We start from the raw sequence: 22,923 nt of genomic DNA on the forward strand, positions 1-22,923 counted from the left end.
TGGGGGGGGGGGAGGAGGAGGGAGTGGGGGGGGGGGAGGAGGAGGGAGTGGATATGTCCCCTGGAGTCAGTCACCTGGGACGCAACATTCAGAAAGGCTCTAGTGTTGTTTTCTGGACTGATCAAGTGAAAGGTGTGGCCTTCCTGGGGTCTTGCAATTATTCCCTGACTCAACTGAGACTTTTGGGAGTTAAAGCTGATGAGGAATGTGCACAGATCCAGCATGTTGGGGTGTACCTCAGATTTAAAGAAACACGTTTCTTTATCACAGCTCACTAATTGTGGTACGTTCCAAGGCTTTGGTTGCAAAACTATATTTCTGCCACTAACACATCAGTGGATTTTGGATAAATATGTCAGGACAAAAGAATTCTGCAGTTCGGATAAGCTATTTGTTCTGTAGTTTATGCCAAAGCAGGATCGAAATAAATCAGGTAATTTCTGTTTTGAGATTTTCACAACAGATGTACTCTTTGAGGTCTGTGAAGTTAACAAAGATCAACTTCCTACTTGTAAGTGCTTTGATAATCTGCTTTGTTTCTAAGATGTTCAGTAGCTTAGTTGAGATGTTTATTTTATTTATTAGTGTCACAAGTAGGCTTACATTGACACTGCAATGAAGTTACTGTGAAAATCCCCCAGTCGCCACACTCCAGCGCCTGTTCGGATACAATGAGGGAGAATTTAACGTGGCCAGTGCACCTAAACCTTTCGGACTGTGGGAGGAAACTAGAGCACATGGAGGAAACCCACGCAGACACGGGGAGAACTTGCAGATTCCACAGTGACCCAAGCCAGGGATTGAACCCGGTTCCCTGGCGCTGTGAGGCAGCAGTGCTAGCCACTGTGCCGCCCTAAATGGACACAACTTCCCTAACCAGGAATCAAACCCGGGCCATGTTGGTGAAAGTGCCGAATCCTAACCAGTAGACCACCCGGGGAGTTTATAGGTGGTTTGTGCATTCTGCTGGTACTTGGTATTTTGCCTCGAGTATTTAACATTCTGTCTTTTTCCCAGGCTACGTATCAATTTCTTATTGTGGACCAAGGATATCATGGAGGATCCTTCAGAAATCATTCGGAACCTGCATCTGGCAGGCAAAAGCAGGTCGATGGAAGAGGATGGTTATCAAAGGGAGCAAGTCCCAACAGTCGAGCGTGTCCTGAGAAAAATTCTGGGGGACTTGTCAAATGAGAAACTAATGAGGCACAACAGATCGGTTTTGGAAGGTGCAAGGGATTTGTTCCTGCAGGGTGACCCCCTCTGGCTTCTCAGCTGCTGCCAAAATGATGTGTCGGACATTGTGCAAATGTATGTTGATCTGACAGTTGCTCTGACCCAGCACTCAGCACTGCCCTTATGCGAGACTGACAGTGGTGAGCTGCCTGACAGTGCGTATAACATGATACCTGAGAGGTCTTGCAGGGTGGCCCAAACGTTTCAACCTCTCCTCAGTAAACTATCAGCGAGGCCGCAGCAAGCAACGTCTGACCTCCCCACCATTTCGCCAGACTGTGTTCTGAGAGCAATTTTGCCACATCTGGTTATTTTCTGCGCCACGCACTGCCAGGACAAGGCATGGACCAGTGCGGAGTCTCAGCTAGCTGCAGAGGAGCTGTTGGCAGCTGCAGTGCAGGCCGCGGGGTGCAAGTCTGTCACGGAGCTCCTGTGTGGGGCAGAGGAGGAGGAGGGCAGGGGAATTTTGGGAGCTGTGCTGCATCTGCTGAAACCACAAATGAACAAGTGAGTCTGAACCAGTGTTTGATTGTTGGGCATTTCTGCTGTTTCACCATAGACATTGAACTGGAAGGAAGAGAGGGATTGAATCATAGATAATTCATCCCGTCACAGGTGGCTTCTATACTGTGTGTCATTCTATTCTGAGCTGGGTTGAGTCTCCATGATGCTGTTGCTGGAACTCATCATCTCTCCCATTCCCCCAGCACTGTTCCCCCCTCCAGCTGTGAGATTTTCTCACCAGTTGATGTGTCATGTCACTGCACTCTTTTTTTTCCCCTCCAATTTTTAAACAGCATGCCAGTAACTGATTTGTGTGTGCAAATTTCTACAGAAACACGTGGAAGTTGAATCCAGCCACAAAACATGTATTTCGGTGGCTGTTGCAGAGGGTGAGGAGGCCGTGGCTGGCTGAGCACCTGGACGTAGTGCTGCCACCATCTCTCCTCTTCTCAGATGACTACAGGACAGAGAATAAGATCCTGGGCGTGAGGTGTCTCCAGCACATCATTGACAATGTGGTAGGTGGAGGATCGAGAGTGGGGATCGTGGGGGTGGGTGCAGGGAAATCACCTGGGGGGCCAGTTGATGGCAAAATCCAGAGCAGACCTCTGCCTGAGGAGTTTCTGACAAAGTGTGAAACATGCCTGATCCAGAGTTTTCTGTGGATGGAACAGATGCCACGGTACAACATTAAGAATAGTCTCCCCGTATCCTGGCCAAGTCACCTTACTCGGTGTTTGTTAAGAGCTTGCTGTATGAAAATCCTCTTCTGTTTACTGACAGAACAGCAACTACATCTCAAAAGTAATTATAGAATCATAGAATAGAATCCCGATAGTCCATTCGGCCCATCGAGCCTGCATCAACAACAATCCCAGGCCCTATCCCCGTAACCTCATGTACTTACCCCTCTAGTTCCCCTGACACTAAGGGGCAATTTATAATGGCCAATCAACCCAACCTGCACATCTTTGGAGGAAACTAGAGCACCCGGAGGAAACCCAGGCTACACGAAGAGAATGTGCAAACTCTACACAGTGACCTGAGGCCAAAATGGTACTTGGGTCTCTGGTGCTGTGAGGCAGCAGCGTGAACAACTGTGCCACTGTGGCGCCCAATTAACCGGATATGAAGCATCTTGCCATGTTTGAGATGCTGGAAAAATCACAGTTCTGTTTCCTGTACTGAAAGAATGTTCTTTTCACCTCAATGAGGCATAAACTATGAATCAAAAGTGCATTGCATTGTGTACAGATGTAATGCTAGGGTTTGGATAGGTATTCCAGTTAGAATGAGCTTGGGAAACAGTTTTGTTGCTGGAGAGTGAAGGGATTGAGGACAATGGTGCGAAGGTGGGTTGACTAGAAAGAACATTGTTGGGCCCAATAGTTTTCCTGATCCTTAAAAAATGTGTGTTGTTTTGGTACAGTGGATTGTAGGGTTTGATTGTCTCCGTGTGTGTGACAGCTTCATGTTCTCTCGTTTCAGCCTGCTGCAGACCTCCTGCAGTATAACCGGGCACAGGTGGTGTACCATGCTCTCTACAATCATTTGTACACTCCAGAAGCCTCGCTCATTCAGGTCAGTGGTGTGGCTCCTTCTGTGTCCTCTTGGGAGCTTGACTCCTGTTCTCTGAAACTGCCACGTTAATTTTAGGCCAGCAGTTACAGGCTCTCAATTTGCAAACCTTCCCCAATATCTGGTCATTTGTACAGGACAGAAACAAGTCTGTGACTCCCCGAGCCCTGCAGGATTTGGACAGTTGTGCGATTCCAGAGCCACATGGTGAAAGAACGGAACTGTTTTATCAGTCCCCACAGTCCTGGTGTTTCTCAAGTTCGGCTCTTGTTTCGATTGGTCAGTAAAGATTAACTAGACTGATCCTGCCTCATTCTTGTCCTCTTCCCCTCTGACTGTACTTAGATTCAGGACTTGTCACCTATCTGTCCTCAGCCCAAGGCCAGCACTGGCGAGGCAGCTTCTGAACTGTATCTTCACCATTTTAAAAAAAATTTATTTTAATCACAAGTAGGCTTACACTAACACTGCAAAGTAATTGTGAAAATCCCCGAACCGGCGCCTGTTTGGGTATGCTTAAGGAGAATTTAGCAAGGCCAATGCACTTAACCAACACGTCTATCAAACTGTGGGAGGAAACCAGAGCACCTCCAGAGGAAACCCACGCAGACAGGGGAGAACATGCAGACTGCACACAGTCACCCCAAGCCAGGAATCAAACCTGGGTCCCTGCTGCTGTGAGGCAGCAGTGCTAACCACTCTGCCACCCCAACTGGCAGTCTTTACATCCACATTTCAACAGGACATCATTGCTCATCACCCTGGAAACTAGTTCTCCCCTCTGCATAGATGCCTCTAGACCTGCTCAGTAATTCCAATATTCCGTGTTTTCTGTTTTATTCCCACATCCTCAGTTCTGAACCTGCAGTGAAGGTGTCAGTGTGATGTAACTGATGTAACTAATAACTGCTGCTTCTGTCTCTGTTTCAGACTGTGCTGTCCTGCCTGCTTGACCTTCTCCCACTTTTGGAGAAATCACATGTCACCCGAGGACAGCAGAGAGCAAATCGCTACGACAAAGTATTCTGCCTAATTCTTACCCACATGGAGGTTGAAGACAAGATCCCTCTGCGAAGAGTGTATGCCAAGCACCTGCCCATCTTCACGGAGAGGTTAGAGGTTATTAGATTATGCTAGTCCTTGTGGTACCCCGTCATGGGTGCAGGGCATTCCTCTTGCCTCACACCATTGCTCAGTGTTCTGTACATCACCCAGTAATGGGAATGAGTTGTACAGACCACCAGGAGCTCCATGTTTACTGTCCCAGTATGTTTAGTGGTGGTAGACATTCCCTAATTAAATCTCAGTGCTCTCGATCTAAGGCAGAGACAGTGGAAGTCAGACAGGGTTCCCACTTGTTGCTGAGTGACCCTGCTGCAGTGTGTTCTCTCAGCTGCTGGATGAAGACAGGATGTGGCCTGAGCTCAAACACCCTCTTGTGATTGACAGCCCACTCTTTAATTCTGTTCATCCTTCCGACAGTGGGTATCTACCAGGCATGTCCACATTGACTGAACCGTACCTCAGCGAGCGAGTCAGTCTTTCAGGAGAGGGTGAGGAAAATGAGAATGAGTAGTACACATGGAATGCAGACCACTCAACACACCAGAACATCAAAGACATGTCTCTCTCTCTCTCTTCCTCCAACACACGGGACACCAACAACTTAACCTTCTGTTCGTTTCTGTTGCCAGGCTTGGTATTCTGGTTGTCCGTCACTTGAAGCGGTTGCAGAGGGTGATTCTCGGATACCTGGAGGTGTATGACGGCCCGGAGGAAGCAGCCAGGCTCTGCGTTCTTCAGGCATTTCAGAGTATGATCCAACAGGCCTGGCCCAGGTATCACTGAAACGGAGGTGAATCTGTCAGATAAGTACACGTTGCTGAGACTGTTAAACGTTAACAAACTTTTCACTTCTTTGTTGTTGACCAGAATGTCCATGAGGCTGGAGGTGTTACTCAAGTCCTTACTCAAATTCATATACGACATGGCAACTGACCAGAGCCCAACGCCACCGCGGGTGAAGGAGGAGCTGTTACAGGATGCAACCCACTGCTTGATTCTGCTCAATCGTTGCTGTGAACGCAAAGTGACAGTAAGATGGTGTCTCGTGATCTGGGAGGAGTGGTGGGAGGGAAAGAGAGACAGAAAGACACAGGGGTTCGGTCCCAGCGAGTATCCCCCACACAACCAAAACACAGATTAACTATCACGACCTGAGATACTCCATTCCTGGGCAAACCAAGCTTTCCAAATTCAATCAGAGCACTCTGGTGGAATCGATCAATTCTGTCAAGATGTATAAATTTTATTCGAAAATGAATCACTTACACTGTCCACTGAGCAAAGAATTTTCAATGTTGAGACAGTGGCATTGATTTCACAGACTAGAGTTCCAGTTCGCTGACTGTCGCACTTGCTTGCAAAAATCTGTGCTTTTTAAAGCTTCCTCTGTGGGAAGCAATGGAGCTTCCACTAATGCTATCAAAGCCAGCCTCAGAAACTTCACCAGAGAGCAGGTTTTATAGAAGCTAAGAATCTGGTTCCCATGTCCTCCCACCCACGTGAATAATGCTGTGAAATGGTGCTCAGTGAGCACCACTCTCGCAACATGTACCTGTTCAGGAATACACAGTCAGTCAGCACAGATTGACATACTTTTCTTTTTGCTCTTTAGGTTCTCCTGGAAGGAGTGCGCCAGAGCTGTGAGAACGCAACGGTGCTGGACTGTCTGCAGAGGGTGCAGCAAGATGTGTAACGAGTCACTGAGAACTGTTAACTGTACAAAACCTGAATAAATACAAGCATAACATCACAGTCTCAGAGTCTGTCATCATTGGAAATACTCAACAAATCCAGCTGTTCAGGATGAGCTTGGATCCAGGCACGGGGATCAACCCTGTAACAGTCACCTGGTCATTCATCCTCGCTCAGTCGTGTGGGCTTTGATTTAGCATCACCCTGGGCTTAGTACCAGCACTCAAGCCTGTCAGCTGGTGTTTGGATCATTCCACTCCAGAGACTAGAGCATGGTTTAGATTATCACCCTGAGGCAGTCGTGAGGGAGAGTAGTCTTGGAGACCCCCTTTGCTTCATCAGGTCTGTGAAAAAGATCCCCCGACACTATTACAAAGAAGAGCAGGTGTTGTCCTTGGTGTCTGAGCAAGAATTACCCAAAACAAGTTATCACGTTGTTTGCGGGAGCTTGCTGTGTGAAAATTGACTGCTGAGCTTCCTACATTACAACAATAACTGTGCCGCTTTTTGAAGTTGTGAAAGGCACCATGTAATAACTCGCAGTACAACATTACCAACACAATTTCACACCAAGCCACTCGAGGAGAAATTCTGACAGGGTGACCAGAAGCTTGGTCAAAGAAATGGATTTTTTAAAAGTATGTTGAAGGAGAAGCTGAGAAGTTCAGAATTTAGGCCTGAGATTGAAACTGCTGTTTGGCTGCTGATGGTGGAATAAATCTGAGGTGTACCAGAGTACAAAATTGGGAAGAGCAGTGATGTTGTAGAAGGATGTAGGGAGTTACAGAGGGCTGAAAAATTATATTTGGGCAGAAAAATTAGAACTGGGGCTTGAATCTAACTGTACCTCAAGCGGAACTTGATGATTGCCCCGAATGGTAAAGGACTGCATCTCCAAGGTGTTGTAGTTTCTAGCTACAGAGAAGCAAAGAAGTGGTGCTGCAATTGTATAGGGCGTTGGTGAAACCACATCTGGAGAATGTGTGTCTAGTTTTGGTCCCCTTATGTGAGGAAGGATGTGGCAGTTCAGAGGAGGTTTCCCCGATTGGTTCCGGGGATGAAAGGGTTGACGTTTGAGGAGAGATTAAACAGTTTGGGCTTGTACTCGGTGGGGTTTAGAAGGATGAGAGGGGATCTGATCGAGGTATATAAAATACTGAAAAGGATTGATCAAGTAAATGTTTCCCCTTGAGGGGTAATCTGGAACAAGAGGTCACAGGTAAAGGGTGAGAGGCAGTCGATTTAAAACTGAGATGAGGAGGAACTGTTTGTCGCAGTGGGTGGGTGAACTTGTGGAACTCACTGTCCCATAGTGTAGTGGAATCTGAATCATGAAATAATTTCAAGATAAGATATATTTCTGATAAAAAATGGGTTAAAGGGATATGGGGAACAGGGTGGGGAGGTGGATTTGAGACCAGGGAGAGATCAGCCATGATCTGATTGAATGGCGGAGCAGACGCGAAGGGCTGAATTACCTCCTTCTGCTCCTAATTCCTTTGTTCCTAACAGGCATCCTTTACCATCTCACCCTGTTGGAATGTCACATCAGAGGGAGGAAATGTCAGAGCCCAACACTGCTCTTGTGTGTAGATGTCTTTGACCACCCCCCCACCCCAACTCGCCTCCCAGTCTCTCACCAAACACCAGTTCCTCCACTGAGCATAGGTGCAGCACAGCATCAACCTGGGACATTCCAGTCCACTGATCCACTGGAGAACCATTTGAAAAGGAGATTCAAGACTGGAGGAATTCTGTGTTCTGTCCATCCGGTTAACTGCACAGGAGAGCCATACATGATGACTGCACCACACAGTCGGTTGCAGTCTGGGTTCGGGCAACTCTTGGGACAAGCCTAATCAGTCAGTGGCAAAGCAGTTCGGTATGGAGAAATTTTGATTGAGACATAAGCAGATAATTACTGCAAGATTTTTCTAAAACTATGTATGTTCAATCACATCCTTTATTCATAGTTTTATAAAATGGCTGATTAAGGCTAACAGGAAACATAAACCCACAATTTACACTAATAATGTTTAACATGGTTCTTGCGTTCCTCAGTCAAGGCCTTGGTATGTGGCAGCTGCAAAGATGTTTTTGTTCATTCTGCACAATGTGAAATCTGCTTTCCTCTACAAGGTCTTTATCATGGAGTTAGTGTCCAATCCTCACCTTCAGTACAGTATAAGCAATGCTTCAATCAAAGCTGTCACGTGCTGCTTGCTTTGGCTGATGGCTCTGTCTCTTGTTCATATTCGATTTCTACAAACGGTCGCTTCTTCCTGACCAGGCCCTTCACTGGTCTTTTACCCTTGGATGTGGAGGTCTCTTTCTCCAGTTCCTCTGCGTCACTGGATTGCTCCTGTTCCTCCCCACTGTCCTCCAGTTTGTCCATGGCCTGTGTGTGTGTGTGAGAGAAAAACCAGTTCCAGTCAGCTGTTAACAGTAATCCGACAATAAGCAATGGGGTGGTATTAGTGCATGCACTGCTGTACTCCTGCAGCTGTGGCTGGGAGGCGCTGCCCATAATTTTCCCATTTGTTTTGAATCCTATGCCTTTTCCCTAGAAGACTCTCACTGGGATACAGTTCCGAAAACAGCTCCGTATCCCGTCCATGTGGATACTGCTTAGAGGACAACTGAAGTCGTGAATGCAAGCAAGTTACTGAGGCAGCAACGGCCAAGATTCAGCCAAACCCCACACACTTGCCAGCTGGTGGGGATCGGAAGGAACTCAGGCAGATTTTAATGTGATTGATTTTGACAACTGAAGGGTAGTCGTTAATGCCTTGGCCAATTTCGCACAGGAATCCACTCACAGCCCTGGGCAGTGTATGACCACATGTTACTAATGGAACCATTTCTTTCTGAAGACATTTTTGTGACAGAATAAAACTTCCAGAGAAGGTGGATTTGCTTCATTAGATAATGACCATTCAGGATGGTACCTGGAGCCAATTCTAACGCAGACAGTCATAATAAAAATTGGTGCAGTCGATTATCCATCAGACACATCACAATATGGTACCTCACACCTGGATGGCTGACAATATCTAACACTTGACAGCACTCATTCACCAAATTACTCTCAGATTCATTGGGAATGCGTTAGCGTTCCATTCCTTGCCACCTCCTCCCACCCCTCTCCCAAATTGAGAAGAATGAAGCATAGTTGAGACAAATACCTCAAAGTCACTCAGGCCACTGTCATCTATTTCATCACCCTCCACAAATTCCACCCGGCCAACGTCCTGCAGAGAGAGAGAGAAAAACACATCACAAAAGGGAAGAAAGGCAATGTCCAGTTGCTTTTGAGACTGTCAGGAACTTCAACAAATTCCCTACATTGTTAATTTGAAAGCTCAGGGCAACTTCCTGCACTGGAGCAGCATCCAACAGGAATTACTGACTGCTCCTGGTGCAGTGGTGGCAACACTCTTTTTGCCGCGAGCATTAACTTTAGTATAAAATGCCCCGTGGACAAAAGAGGTGAATGCAGTTCACACGTACTGAACAGCATCATTCAATCTGAAACGTAACATGGGCAGCACGTGGCACAGTGCTTATCACTGCTGCCTCACAGTGCCAGTGATCAATTCCAGCCTTGGGTGACTGTCCATGTGGGTTTTCTCCGGGTGCTCCCACAGTCCAAAGATGTACAGGTGAGGTGGATTGGCCTGTAGTGTCCAAAGGTGTGTAGATTAGGGGGATCAGAAGGGTAAAATACATGGGGTTACAGGGATGTTGTGTTGGTGAGTCGATGCAGAGTTGATGGGTCAAATAGCTTCCCTCTGCAGGGATTCTACCCACAGTCCAAAGATGTGCACGTTAGGTTGATTGGCCATGCTAAATTGACCCTGGTTTCTGGGAAATTGGCACAGCAAATATGTGCGGTTATGAAAATCGGGTCTGGGAGGGATTGTTGTTAGCGCAGGCTCGATGGGCCAAATGGCCTCCTTTTGTACTGCAGGGATTCTATGATTTGTTAAGATTCTTTCACCAAAATCTGGAATTTTGGCCCGAGTTTCATCAAATTCAGCTTCTAACTTTCTGTCCAACAGTTGTCACTTTGCCAGAGCAACCGCTGCACATGTTGACTCACACAACGGAATACGGCAGACTCCTCCCCACGCCCTCCCTTCAGCCCCAGCTGGACCTCCAGACACTCCCTCCCCCTCCCTCCAGACGTTCCCCTGCTCTCCACCCAGAACCTTCCTCCCGACCTGCAACCCCACCCTCCCCCCAGACATACCCACTCAGTGAATGGGACAAGGATGGGGCCTGCCCCTTGCCATACTGTGCCCTTTTGGAACTGCTGGTCATCGACTGGGGTTTGTGCTGCTGGTCTAGATTAGTCGAATTGACGATGAAGTCAGCTTCTCTATCTTTATAAACATTGCTGGTGTTTCCATTGTATCAAGTTTGGAATTTCACCCAAGTTACACAACACAGCAATCAAAAATATCCTCGTACATCCTGCTCACCAACAATTGCACGAAAGAATTATAAACTTAATTGACACCAGCGTGCTAATAATATAAGTACGGAGATCATATGTCCAAGAATGATATCTGTTTCTGATTTTTGAGTGTATTGGACAAGTGTCCAAACCAAGTTATGCTCATGGAAGCTGGACCAAAGAAACTAGACTCTCAGTCTTAAAGTAATCCCAACCCAATCTGCACTCAAATTTCATTGGAATCATTGAGAATGCACACAACTGGGAAGGGTTTATTTTCCTTTCACCTTCTGTCACACTTACTTCATCCTCCTCTTCTGAGGAATCCGTTTCGCTCTCTTCATCCTGCTGCTGCAGCGCTTTGTCGAAAGCATGAATGGGGAAGTTGTAAATGTCTTCATACTGAGGGAAGAGGAGAGTAAGGCATTACGAATTCGTCAGAGAGAGGTCCCCTTGATGGGAGCAGCAACCTCCAAACCCACATTTCAGCTCATCACTCTCTCTCTGCCTTGAATGCAGGGTTGATTTATTAATCCAACCGTGAGTGGGGTTACAATTTCAATTCCCCTTAAAATGTGCGCCAGCTGAAGCAGATCATTCCGCACGCAGCATCATTGAACTGATTCATCAATCATCGCCATTCCCGAATACAGTGGTTCCCAGTGTGCTTTGACACACTGTGTGTTGTGAAGGCGACAGCAAACCCCGCGCCCCCCCCCCCCAAAACCCCAAGTGTGCTGTGAAAAAAGATTCAAAATTCACGTAATTAAACTAAAACTAATCTTCATCTTTAGCTCTGTGGTTGGCATTTCCAAGACCCGACACACCGTGAGCCTCCCTGCATGTGCACCGGCTGGGAAAGGGCTGCCAATGCGCAGTTGAGATTGTTTATGTTGGTCAGGCCCACACGTATGACCAACGGGACTTGGAGCTGAAGACAAAGGTCCCTTGTGCCTGCGCAAAAAGCCAAAACTCAAAAAGGGTGCAAAGAGAGGTTAAAAAACACAAATGAGAGGACAGGGAGAAGTTAAAAACTAAATTCCCAGTAGTGAAGAAGAAAATCGGAGGTGTGTCTCAATTTTTTCCCCCCACAGTATCGAGGTGCGCCATGGCATATAAAAGATTGGGAACCACTGCCCGAATGCTCCTCGCCACAATATAAGTTCCTTGATGTGTTCGCTGCCCTCACCAGCGACACACGATCTCAATGTGAGCTCAACTCCAAGCCCACGAAGCTCAGCCACTCACCGTCCCCTGCTTGAGTCGTTCCAGCAGTTCCTTCTCAATGGCATTGTCCAGCTGAGCCGCAATCAGAGCCTTTTCCTGTAAAGAGGCAACAGTCAGACTCTGCTACATTGCAGCCTCCCCGCCCCCGCTCCCCAGCACAGAAATATCCTGCCCCAGCGAAAATTCACCCGATTAGAATCACCCACCAAGCACCAACAAATGGGAGCCGCTGACTCCTTTCACTCAATTACAACCTCACAAGGATGCCAAGGGTTGGAGAGTGTGGAGATTTCCCTGGAATGGTAACAACAATGAAGTATTTCCATTACATGGAGAGACCGGAAAAGTTGGGATTGCTTTGCTCAGAGTACAGGAGGTTAAAGGGAGATTTAATCAGGATATTCAAAATCACGATGGGCTTGGATAAAGATACTGTCAGTGCAGGATACTGGCAAGGTGGCAAGCACTGCTGCCTCACAGCGCCAGGGACCCAGGTACAATTCCAGCCTTGGGTCACTGTCTGTGTGGAGTTTGCACGTTCTCCCCGTGTCTGCATGGGTTTCCTCCGGGTGCTCCGGTTTCCTCCCACACTCCAAAGATGTGCGGGTTAGGTTGATTGGCCGTGCTAAATTGACCCTAGTGTCAGGGGATTAGCAGGGTAAATATGTGGGGTTACGGGAATAGGGCCTGGGTGGGATTGTGGTTGGTGCAGACTCGATGGGCCAAATGGCCTCCTTCTGTACTGTAAGGATTCTATGATTCTATAATTCTAAGAAAGATCAGGAACCAGGGCGCATCGATTTATGGTGTTCACGCTCAGGGCCCAAGGGAGGTGAGAAGAATCTTATTTAGCAGCAAGTTGTAATGATTGAGAACACATTGCCTGAAAGGGTGGCAAAAACACACTCAACAGTAACTTCCAAAAGTAAATTGAATAAACACTTGAAGGTGAGAAAACTGGAGGGCAACCGGGAATATGCAAGTCAGTGGGGACAACTAGATTGCTCTCTCAAAGAGCTGGCACAGACAGGTTGGGCTGAACAGCCTCCTACTGCGGTATAAGATTCCATGTCACACTGTGTCCACCGAAATAAGATGGTATCCAATGTAATTCACAGGACAGTGGTGGTTTCCAGTGACTGGGTCAGCCCAGCAGCACCCTCTTATCATCATCTTGAGAAGGATCATGGAAACTCTGAAGGTGTCAAACACTCCCTAACATGGCATCAATATTACTCAAAGCAACAGTCAATGTCACAAAAGGGGACATGCCAATTCAGAGTCAGGTCCATCAGTCAAATCTCAGGGAAGTGCAAGAGCATGTTTACCTCTCTCCGGCTCTCTCTCCGTTCAACCTTCTTGCTTAAAGGTACCAGCTTCCTCCTAAAGAGAAACACAAAGTTAGGCTTGGAGAAAAGGGCGACACGGTGGCACAGTGGTTAGCACTGCTGCCTCACAGCGCCAGGGTACGAGTCCCGGCTTGGGTCACTGTCTGTGTGGAGTTTGCACATTCTCCCCGTGTCTGTGTGGGTTTCCTCCTGGTGGTCCGGCTTCCTCCCACACTCCAAAGATGCGCGGGTTAAGTGGATTGGTCATGATAAATTGTCCGAGAGGGATTAGCAGGGTAAATATATGGGGTTGCAGGGATAGGGCCTGGGTGGGATTGTTGTCAGTGCAGGCTCGATGGGTCAAATGGTCTCCTTCTGCACTGTAGGGATTCTATGGATTCGAACTGATACCCAATCCCATGTGCTGTACATCAGAGCAGAGAATCAACCACCCAACACTGTTAACGTCAGTGACCGAGGCATCATGAGCAAGCTGAGCCTTGGCTTTTACTCGAGAGGGGTACTTTGGAAATGGTCCAGGTTCAGACCACTGTCGGGTCATCTCCTTCAACATGGCCCAGGTGGCAGTGCTACATAAGCAATGTGGTTGTACTCAGGTAAAGGCAGCTATTGCCTCTGCGGGAGGCATCCGACATCGCTTCAGAAATTAAATGTCATCCCATCCTCCCAACACTGACCTGAGGAACCCCTTTTTAAGGTTTTAGAGCCAAAAGCACTGGAAAATATACAGGTTTACTGGATAATGCCGGGTGGCTGTGAGGCGGAGCTAATGTCAGTAGATCTGGACTCCCACAGCTTTGTGTTCAACTCCGACCATTAGTCCTGGATTCTCAACCTTGGGCGATTGTCACCTCCCAAGCTACCTCTCGCCTCCAGAATCAGAGCTCAAGTCCTGATGAATGGCTCGTCATTAACTCTGATTAAACAAAGACCAAAGCTCATATCACACTCCTGAATGAACTTACTGTCTCTTCAGTGTGAGTTTGCGGATGCGAATCAGGTACTGGGTGATCTTTGTGAAACGTTGCTTGCACTTGTGTCTGATGAACCGGGGCCAGTAGATGAGCTGCTCATCAATCTGCTCCAGAGCTTTCTCATAATTCTTACTGAGCTTGACCTGCAAAATATTAGAGGAGGAAGACATTGAGCTGGACGATCTTGGAGTTCAGTGCGAGAGCCGAATGAAGTATACCATTGAAACAGATAAATCAGTAAAAATTCTATCAGCAAAACCCCAACCAATGCATGAGGCACAAGTGGAAGATGGTGGAACAGCTGCCAACATGGACCACCTCAGGGCTCATTTCACACGTCTGCAGCAGTAACTGTACCCATGTGTACCTCATGAATCCATCATGGTTCACAAAAACTATGCCTCATGAGCCTCACACATGGTATTCTTTTCACACCATCCATGTCATTTCTTATTATCTCATCTGCTGTTCCCAAGTGTCATTTCTCCTGCACCTCGCCTGTTACTCATATACCTCATGCATGCATTAACCCATTTGCCTTATTCCGAATGTGTCTCACCTGAGCTATTCCTTATCTGTTTTATTCCTTTAGCTCCTCACATGTGGATTATTTTCTATTTTATTCCTGCTAGACAGGACATAGGGTCTTACGTAATCTCTCAACGTAGTCATGATAGTGAGCCACAAGAAGTGATTAAATACCACCAGGATCAGATATAATCAGCAAGGAACATATCTCACCAAGAGGTATTTCCCAAACAGGTATCCTGGTGGGTTATTCGCAACCAGCATTTCATTCTCATGAAAGAGCAGCAATATCACAGCAGTTACAGGTAGTCCTGGGCTTTATGATGTTTGAGTAACGACAAACGGAAATTGCAACCGTTATATATTGACACTGCGTTTTTACAACTTCAGTTTCTGCTTTACAATGCCACACCAGTTCATTGACTTTCCGTGCCGCCCATCTATATGATTGGACAGGTCGAACCATCTTTATTAGGTTGGAAATGAGTATTTTATTCTGTTAAATTTTTTTGGCGCAATCATCGTGATTTTCATGCAGTGATACCCTTATGTTGGACTTAATGTGCAGTCAGACTTGCAGAAGTTCAAAGTTAAACAGGCACCTGACAATGATCATGATACCCCCCCCCCACCCCCCCAACCCGGCTAACCGAGAGGTTTATGCTCAGGTGTGCGGACATCAACAGTTGCCACAGCGACTTGACAAGGCAAGAGTTGAGAGCATCTTATACCGCTGACCACCTCATGGGTGATTTCTTTTTTTTAAAATCCAATTCAATCAAATCAAGTCCAATTCAGAGTCTCAACAAGTTGAGACAGCCCCAACCCAAGCTGACAAGACAGGGCTCTCACCTCCTGTCTTGGGCTTGATCTACATGATCCAAGCCGATTGGAGTAGGCATTACACCTCCTCCAAGGCTTGATCTCATTTGCATCTTAGCCAAAAGGCCGAGATGCCGCTTTTAAAAACTGCTTCAAATGAAGCTAAAATGTAACCTAATGACTTCAACCAAGTGCGGCATGTCGATTCTACACTTGATCTTAGCCAAAAGGCCGAGAAGCAATTTTCTGGCCTTGGTTCAGGGACCAATCCCCCATTTATACCATCGTTCCTATGGGAAAATCAGTTTCGATTTACAACGTTGCTTTCAGGAACTAATTGTATCCTAAGCAGGAGGACCATTCATTCACAGTCATTCAGTCTGTGCTTACCCTCTCCCACATTCGAGATGGAAATGCAGCTCGTTCAATTGTCTTCATGTACAGGAAACACTGACCTGCACAATGCAAAATGGCAAGGTTAGTCCGTGGCAGGCAGACCCACAGTCACCACAGTAAGAGGAGGCAGGTGAATCCAAGCCGAGCGTCTTCCAGACAAAAACTCACAACCATACAATCATATGCGTTAAGTAGAAGTGTTATTTAGAAAGAGCTTAACAGGGTTGAGAACCATTAAACATAATTATGTAGATATTAGACAAGGTAGACCAGCCATTCTGACCAACCAGTCCACATTGCTCATTTCCCACATTGCAGTAATTCTAACCCCTGACTTCTCCAATGGTCCCGTCTCTTACGTTTAATGAAGTGTTCTTCAAAGTCTCTACTTCAATCACACACAGAAACACACAAATGTAACCTGTGATATTGTAGAAGTATGAGGGTGGAAGGACTGCTTACCTTTCTCCTCCTTAATGGTTGCATATTGACTGTTGGCTAGAGGACAGGAGGACCGGTTACACAGGCCTGTGATATTGTATTCATTGCGACAGAAGTTCTGTGTTTTAGTGCTAGAAAGGTTTTTAAAAAAGGACCAACATTAAAAGATTCACAAAACATCTGATGTTTCTTTTTACAAACAGCTGTCAAATATCCCAAAGAATTGGCTGATATTGGCAATGAGACGGATAACCTCAGCCCAATGTGCCAGCAGAATCCCATTGTGTTACCTTAAGTTGATCTTTCTCTACACCCGAGCTATGACTGTAATTCTGCACCCTCTCCTTTCCCTCTTCCCTATGTACTCTGTAAATGTTATGCTTTGTCTGTATAGCGCGCAAGAAACAATACTTTTCACTGTATACCTATACATGTGACAATAATAAATCAAATCAAATCATTGTAAAAACCAGAAATAACATCCAGCTGTGTAAAGCAAGGAATTTACAAAGTTTATAGATATCTGGGGTATTATGTGAGTGCATGGATATTTTGCAGACTGCGAGGCAGTTTGTAATGCGACACATTTTGGGCCCATTACTCTTTTCATTTTCTTTTTATAAAAGGTATGGATTCAGATGTCGGGAGCAGCGTTATGAAGTTTGCAGATGATATGAAACTTGGAAAAAGAACAGGTAGTGATGAGGATAGTGGGAAACACTGGACTCAGGAACAGGAAGGACAGAAGTGTGGCAGATGAATTTCAACAGAAGCAAGCATCACGTGATGCATTCTGGGAGGACTAACACACAAAAAAACACAGTAATACAGGAACATAGGGAGTCAGCAGCAGGACGTTAACGCCTATGAGGCTGGTCTGCCATTCAATTAGATCATAATGGGTGGCAAAGTGGTTAGCGCTGCTGCCTCACAGCGCCAAGGACCCGGGTTCGATTCCCGGCTTGGGTCACCGTCATTGCAGAGTCTGCACGTTCTCCCCGTGTCTGCGTGCGTTTCCATCGGGCGCTCCGGTTTCCTCCCACTGTCCAAAGATATGCCAGTTAGGTCCATTGGCCATGCTAAATTGCCACTTAGTGTCAGGGGAATTAGTAGGGTAAATAAGGGGGGTTATGGGGATAGAGCCTGGGTGGGATCGTGGTCAGTGCAGACTCGATGGGCCAAATGGCCTCCTTCTGCACGGTCGGGATTCTATTTTATGAATTGGTCTAGTTGTGGGCTCAACTTCACTGTCCTGTCTGCCACCCCTCCCCATAACCCTTGACAATCTTATCCCTATTAAGTTACCATTTTGAAAAGTGTACATAAAGAGAGACCTCGTGTGCCCAGTTACACACATCCTGAAAGGTTGCACTGCAAAGTTGAGCAGCTGACTATGCTTTAAAACTTCATAAATCACTGGGTGGACCTCAAGTGGTGATCGACAGAGAAATCTAAACATCACACATCAGCAAAGGCCTTAGGACGAGGGTTACCAGTATGTTATTAGACAAAAGGGTCTTCATTGGGACAAGAGTTTAAAAAAAAGCTGCGACTGTTTTTTGGAATAAAGGTTAAGTGTTGACCCAAACAGATCAGGGTGCAGCTAAAACCTGTTCCTTCTGGAGAGCGAGGCAATAAACAAGAGATTGTAAATTTAAAATCAATGGCAAAGGATCTGGAGGGGAGATGAGAATTATTTTTACTCACTGAGTTGTTGAGAGTTAGAATGCTTTACTTTACAAGGTGCTTCCATAAATAATTTTAAAAGGGAGTTGGGATGGGTGCTTGATGATGAGGGACGTAAAGAGCTGTGAGACGGAGCACAACTGCTCTTTCAAACAGCCAGCATGGGTATAGTGGGCTGATTGGCTTTCTGCACTGTAGGTTTCTATGAGCCAACCAAACCTGCTTTGTTTTGCAGACTATGAACTGTCCCAAATCCTTCCCTCCCACCCTGGTTAACACACCTCCAACAGAGGAAGCAAGTGAGGTGTGTGAATCCTGCCCAGTACAAAGAACAAAGAAAATTACAACACAGAACAGGCCCTTCGGCCCTCCAAGCCTGCACCGACCATGCTGCCCGACTGAACTGAAACCCCCTACTCTTCCAGGGACCATATCGCTCTATTCCCATCCTATTCATGTATTTGTCAAGATGCCCCTTAAAAGTCACTACCATACCCGCTTCCACTCCCTCCCCTGGCAACGAGTTCCAGGCACCCACCATCCTCTGTGTAAAAAATCTGCCTCGTACATCTCCTTTAAACCTCGCCCCTCGCACCTTAAACCTGTGCCCCCTAGTAATTGATTCTTCCACCCTGGGAAAAAGCTTCTGACTATCCACTCTGTCCATGCCTCTCATAATCTTGTAGACTTCTATCAGGTCGCCCCCTCAACCTCTATCGTTCCAGTGAGAACAAACCAAGTTTCTCCAACCTCTCCTCATAGCTAATACCCTCCAGACCAGGCAACATCCTGGTAAATCTTTTCTGTACCCTCTCCAAAGCCTCCACATCCTTCTGGTAGTGTGGCGACCAGTATTGAACACTATATTCCAAGTGCGGCCTAACTAAGGTTCTATAAAGCTGCAACATGACTTGCCAATTTTTAAACTCAATGCACCGGCCGATGAAGGCAAGCATGCCGTTTGCCTTCTTGACTGCCTTCTCCACCTGCATTGCCACTGTCAGTGACCTGTGTACCTGTACACCCAGATCCCTTTGCCTATCAATACTCATAAGGATTCTGCCATTTACTGTATGATCATCAGAAATATTCAGCAGAGTTAGCTGCTTTTTTTCCGGCCTTGGGTCACTGTCTGTGTGGAGTTTGCACATTCTCCCCATGTCTGCGTGGGTTTCCTCCGGGTGCTCCGGTTTCCTCCCACAGTCTAAAATTGTGCACTTAGGTTGATTAGCCATGGTCAATTGCCCCTTAGTGTCAGGGGGATTAGCAGAGTAAATACATGAGGTTATGGAGATAGGACCTGGGTGGGATTGTTGTCAGTGGAGGGCTGAATGGCCTCCTTCTGCACCGTACAGATTTGAATGTTCTATTCTATGATTCTATTTTTCTGGGAATTTCTACTTACGTCATTTTGTGGGAACAAAACTGTCTGTTGCCGATGACATCCCAAAGTACCTGGAAAAGATAAAAATCCAATTAAATTGCACTCTCGTCACGATTCCCTGATGAACAAGATGATTAGAAATGGAAAAGCAAACACATTAAGGAGAAACGGCAGGCAAACTGATGACCATCACTGCAAACAGGAAAACTTGACGGATAAAATTATTTCGGTCATTGTGTGTGGTGAAACTGCTTCCTGTTGGATTGGAATTGTAATGCTATTCTACACAGGGCTCTGAGGAACCGTGTCCTCTTTTCTACAGGATTGCGGAGAGTTCCAGGTTCCCTTTACTTTTCGACTCGGCCTGAAATTCCACCTGTGGACTTGATATATACTTCACTTTGAACATATTCTACCGGTGCATTGCCGCTCCCCACTGGGCGGCATGGTGGCACAGTGGTGAGCACTGTTGCCTCACAGCTCCAGGATTCCCGGCTTGTGAAGTTTGCACGTTCTCCTCGTGTCTGCGTGGGTTTCCTCTGGTTGCTCCGGTTTCCCCCCCCAACAGTCCGAAAGACGTGCTGGTTAGCTGCACTGGCCATGCTAAATTCTTCCTCAGTGTTACCCGAACAGGTGCCGGAGTGGGGCGACTGGGGGATTTTCACAGCAACTTCATTGCAGTGTTAACGTAAGTCTACTTGTGACACGAATAAATAAACTTTAAACCTAAGAAGGAGGCTCGATCAGGAGGGCACCGAGCACTTTGAGAGGCTTCACGAACAACGTGTTGGTGGCTGCGTCGCGGTATTGGAGGGAGCAGGCACTCCTCCAAACAACCCTCACTCAACCCTTTAAACACCACCCGCCACTCCCCACACCCCCTGCTACCACCCATCAACCAATGATGGTACATTCTGCACCCTCTCCTTTACTTCTCACCGATGTACTCTATGAACGGAGTGTTTTTGTCTGCATAGCACACAAAAAAGCAATACTTTTCACTGTATCCCAGTACATGTGACAATGATAAATCAAATCAAACATGTGGGCTTTGGAACAGACTCACCTTCGGGGGGGGGGGGGGGGGGGGGGGAGAGAGAGAAAGAGAAGGTAGCAGGATGGCATCATCAGTCTGCATGAAGGAGTGGGTGCCACACTCAGTCCTGAATGAAACCCATCTCGCTTCTCGGCCTTTTGGAGAAGATCAAATATAGTTTGTGATCCTGCACTTGATAGAAGTCAACGAGGTGACACCGAGGCTTCATTTGAAGCAATTTTTTTTTGAAACGGCATCTTGGTCTTTTGGCTCAGATGCAAATGAGATCAAGCACTGGAGGGGGTGCAATGCCTGCTCCTATCAGCTTGGATCATGTGGATGGAGCCCAAGACAGGAAGTGGGCAGCCTGTCTCTTTTTTATTCATTCGTGGGATTATGGGTGTTGCTGGCTGGGCAGCATTTATTGCCCAGTTGCCCTTGGAGGGCAGTTGAGAGTCAACCGCATTGCTGTGACTCTGGAGTCACAGGCCGGGTAAGGACGGCAGATTTCCTTCCTGAAAGGACATTAGTGAACCTTGTCAGCTTGGATCTGTAATGTCTCTCTGGTAGGGACTTTGATTGGGTATGACTAAAAAAAAATCTCATTTCCAATTTACGTCAACTCGAAAGCCTCCTGTGATTGAGTGACAGATGTTTCAGGAAGGAGGTACATTGAGTGGTGATGGGGAGAGGGGGGTCCTCTTTCTGTCCACAGGCCTGTGCCTGGGCTCTACCTTGTGTACCATGCCTCCCCTCAGCACCCAGACTGGGGAGGCTCTTCCACAGCCCCGGCTCCCCAGCACAACAGCGACCCCCCCCCCTCCCCCGCACTCACATCATCGTGCTGCATGGCTGCTTCTCGGTGCTGGCCGGCCTAAGGCCTCTCGATTCCCCGCTGCCTGCTCTTATCTCGCCGCCCTCACACACGCCGCTCTCACACAACCGCCGCCATCTTCCCTCCTCATGGCAACCGGTGCGGGGGGATGGGGAAGTGGGAGGAGTGACTGCTGCAGTTCCTCCTCCAGGCCGCTCGGTGCCGCTCTCCCTCTCCCTCAGTGCTGCAATTCCGTCCTGTGGCCACCGGATGGCACACGATTGAAGAATTGCCACAAACCAGTCCCCACCTTCAGCTCCCATGAATTAAGATGCACCCAAGTATCTCATTCCGCTCACGCATTCACACCTCCTTTTAGAATTGAGCCTTTTATTTTATATTGCCTCTTGCCCATTTTTCTGAGAAAATTTAATCACCTCACACTCTTCTGCAGTAGATTTTGTCTGCCATTTACCTGTCTGCTCGTTCAGCCAACTTGTCCACTGTATTTTGATTTGATTTGATTTATTGTTGCCACATCTATTAGTTTCCAATGAAAAGTATTGTTTCTCGTGCACTCAACAGACCAAAACATACCATAGAACCATAGAAAATTACAGCTCAGAAACAGGCCTTTTGGCCCTTCTTGTCTGTGCCGAACCATTTTTTGCATAGTCCCACTGACCTGCACTTGGACCATATCCCTCCACACCCCTCTCATCCATGAACCCATCCAAGTTTTTCTTAAATGTTAAAAGTGACCCCGCATTTACCACTTTATCCGGCAGCTCATTCCACACTCCCACCACTCTCTGCATGAAGAAGCCCCCCCTAATATTCCCTTTAAACTTTTCTCCTTTCACCCTTAACCCATGCCCTCTGGTTTTTTTCTCCCCTAGCCTCAGCGGAAAAAGCCTGCTTGCATTCACTCCATCTATACCCATCAAAATCTTATACACCTCTATCAAATCTCCCCTCAATCTTCTATACTCCAGGGAATAAAGTCCCAACCTATTCAATCTCTCTCTGTAACTCAGCTTCTCAAGTCCCGGCAACATCCTTGTGAACCTTCTCTGCACTCTTTCAATCTTATTTACATCCTTCCTGTAACTAGGTGACCAAAGTGGTACACAATACTCCAAATTCGGCCTCACCAATGCCTTATATAACCTTACCATAACACTCCAACTTTTATACTCAATACTCCGATTTATAAAGGCCAATGTACCAAAGGCACTCTTTACGACCCTATCCACCTGTGACGCCACTTTTAGGGAATTCTGTACCTGTATTCCCAGATCCCTCTGTTCAACTGCACTCTTCAGAGTCCTAACATTTACCCTGTACGTTCTACTTTGGTTTGTCCTTCCAATGTGCAATATCTCACACTTGTCTGCGTTAAATTCCATTTGCCATTTTTCAGCCCATTTTTCTAGTTGGTCCAAATCCCTCTGCAAGCTTTGAAAACCTTCCTAACTGTCCACTACACCTCCAATCTTTGTATCATCAGCAAACTTGCTGATTCAATTTACCACATTATCATCCAGATCATTGATATAGATGACAAACAACAATGGACCCAACACCAATCCCTGCGGCACACCACTAGTCACAGGCCTCCACTCAGAGAAGCAATCCTCCACAACCACTCTCTGGCTTCTTCCATTGATGTGGAGATGCCGGCGTTGGACTGGGGTAAACACAGTAAGAAGTTTAACAACACCAGGTTAAA

The 22,923-nt window shown here is 46.9% G+C and overlaps 2 protein-coding genes and 1 non-coding gene across 3 annotated transcripts; 1 reads left to right on the top strand and 2 right to left on the bottom strand.

Moving 5' to 3' along the window:
- Nucleotides 1-330: 330 nt before the first annotated feature.
- tti2 (TELO2 interacting protein 2) lies at nt 331-6,170 on the top strand. The gene is made up of 8 exons (XM_078239484.1): nt 331-433; nt 1,018-1,743; nt 2,072-2,258; nt 3,229-3,321; nt 4,249-4,430; nt 5,013-5,156; nt 5,251-5,413; nt 5,996-6,170. The coding sequence occupies exons 2-8, from the start codon at nt 1,055-1,057 to the stop codon at nt 6,074-6,076; spliced, it is 1,539 nt and encodes a 512-aa protein (XP_078095610.1). The 5' UTR covers nt 331-433; nt 1,018-1,054; the 3' UTR covers nt 6,077-6,170.
- Nucleotides 6,171-8,016: 1,846 nt separating this feature from the next.
- mak16 (MAK16 homolog (S. cerevisiae)) lies at nt 8,017-21,399 on the bottom strand. Its single transcript, XM_078239485.1, has 10 exons — nt 21,213-21,399; nt 19,363-19,412; nt 16,293-16,402; nt 15,825-15,889; nt 14,076-14,227; nt 13,090-13,144; nt 11,783-11,857; nt 10,838-10,936; nt 9,261-9,326; nt 8,017-8,473 (listed from the first exon to the last, which is right to left on the bottom strand). Exons 1-10 carry the CDS (start codon nt 21,225-21,227, stop codon nt 8,285-8,287), a joined length of 876 nt encoding a protein of 291 aa, XP_078095611.1. The 5' UTR covers nt 21,228-21,399; the 3' UTR covers nt 8,017-8,284.
- Nucleotides 15,479-15,677, bottom strand: LOC144510286 (U2 spliceosomal RNA). The gene has a single exon (XR_013500599.1). It is a non-coding gene; the product is annotated as a U2 spliceosomal RNA (small nuclear RNA).
- Nucleotides 21,400-22,923: the final 1,524 nt, after the last annotated feature.

This window comes from Mustelus asterias, chromosome 22 (assembly GCF_964213995.1).
Source record: "Mustelus asterias chromosome 22, sMusAst1.hap1.1, whole genome shotgun sequence".
Classification (NCBI taxonomy): Eukaryota; Metazoa; Chordata; class Chondrichthyes; order Carcharhiniformes; family Triakidae; genus Mustelus; species Mustelus asterias.

Excerpts from the sequence above, each read along its gene's own strand:
- mak16 (XM_078239485.1), bottom strand. Across the intron at positions 16,403-19,362 it reads TTTTGTTCCCACAAAATGAC|CACTAAAACACAGAACTTCT; the intron begins GTAAGTAGAAAT and ends AAACCTTTCTAG. Across the intron at positions 8,474-9,260 it reads GTGGCCTGAGTGACTTTGAG|GCCATGGACAAACTGGAGGA; the intron begins GTATTTGTCTCA and ends ACACACACACAG.
- tti2 (XM_078239484.1), top strand. The coding sequence starts at position 1,055 with ATGGAGGATCCTTCAGAAATCATTCGGAACCTGCATCTGGCAGGCAAA. Across the intron at positions 4,431-5,012 it reads CTGCCCATCTTCACGGAGAG|GCTTGGTATTCTGGTTGTCC; the intron begins GTTAGAGGTTAT and ends TTCTGTTGCCAG. Across the intron at positions 5,157-5,250 it reads ATCCAACAGGCCTGGCCCAG|AATGTCCATGAGGCTGGAGG; the intron begins GTATCACTGAAA and ends GTTGTTGACCAG.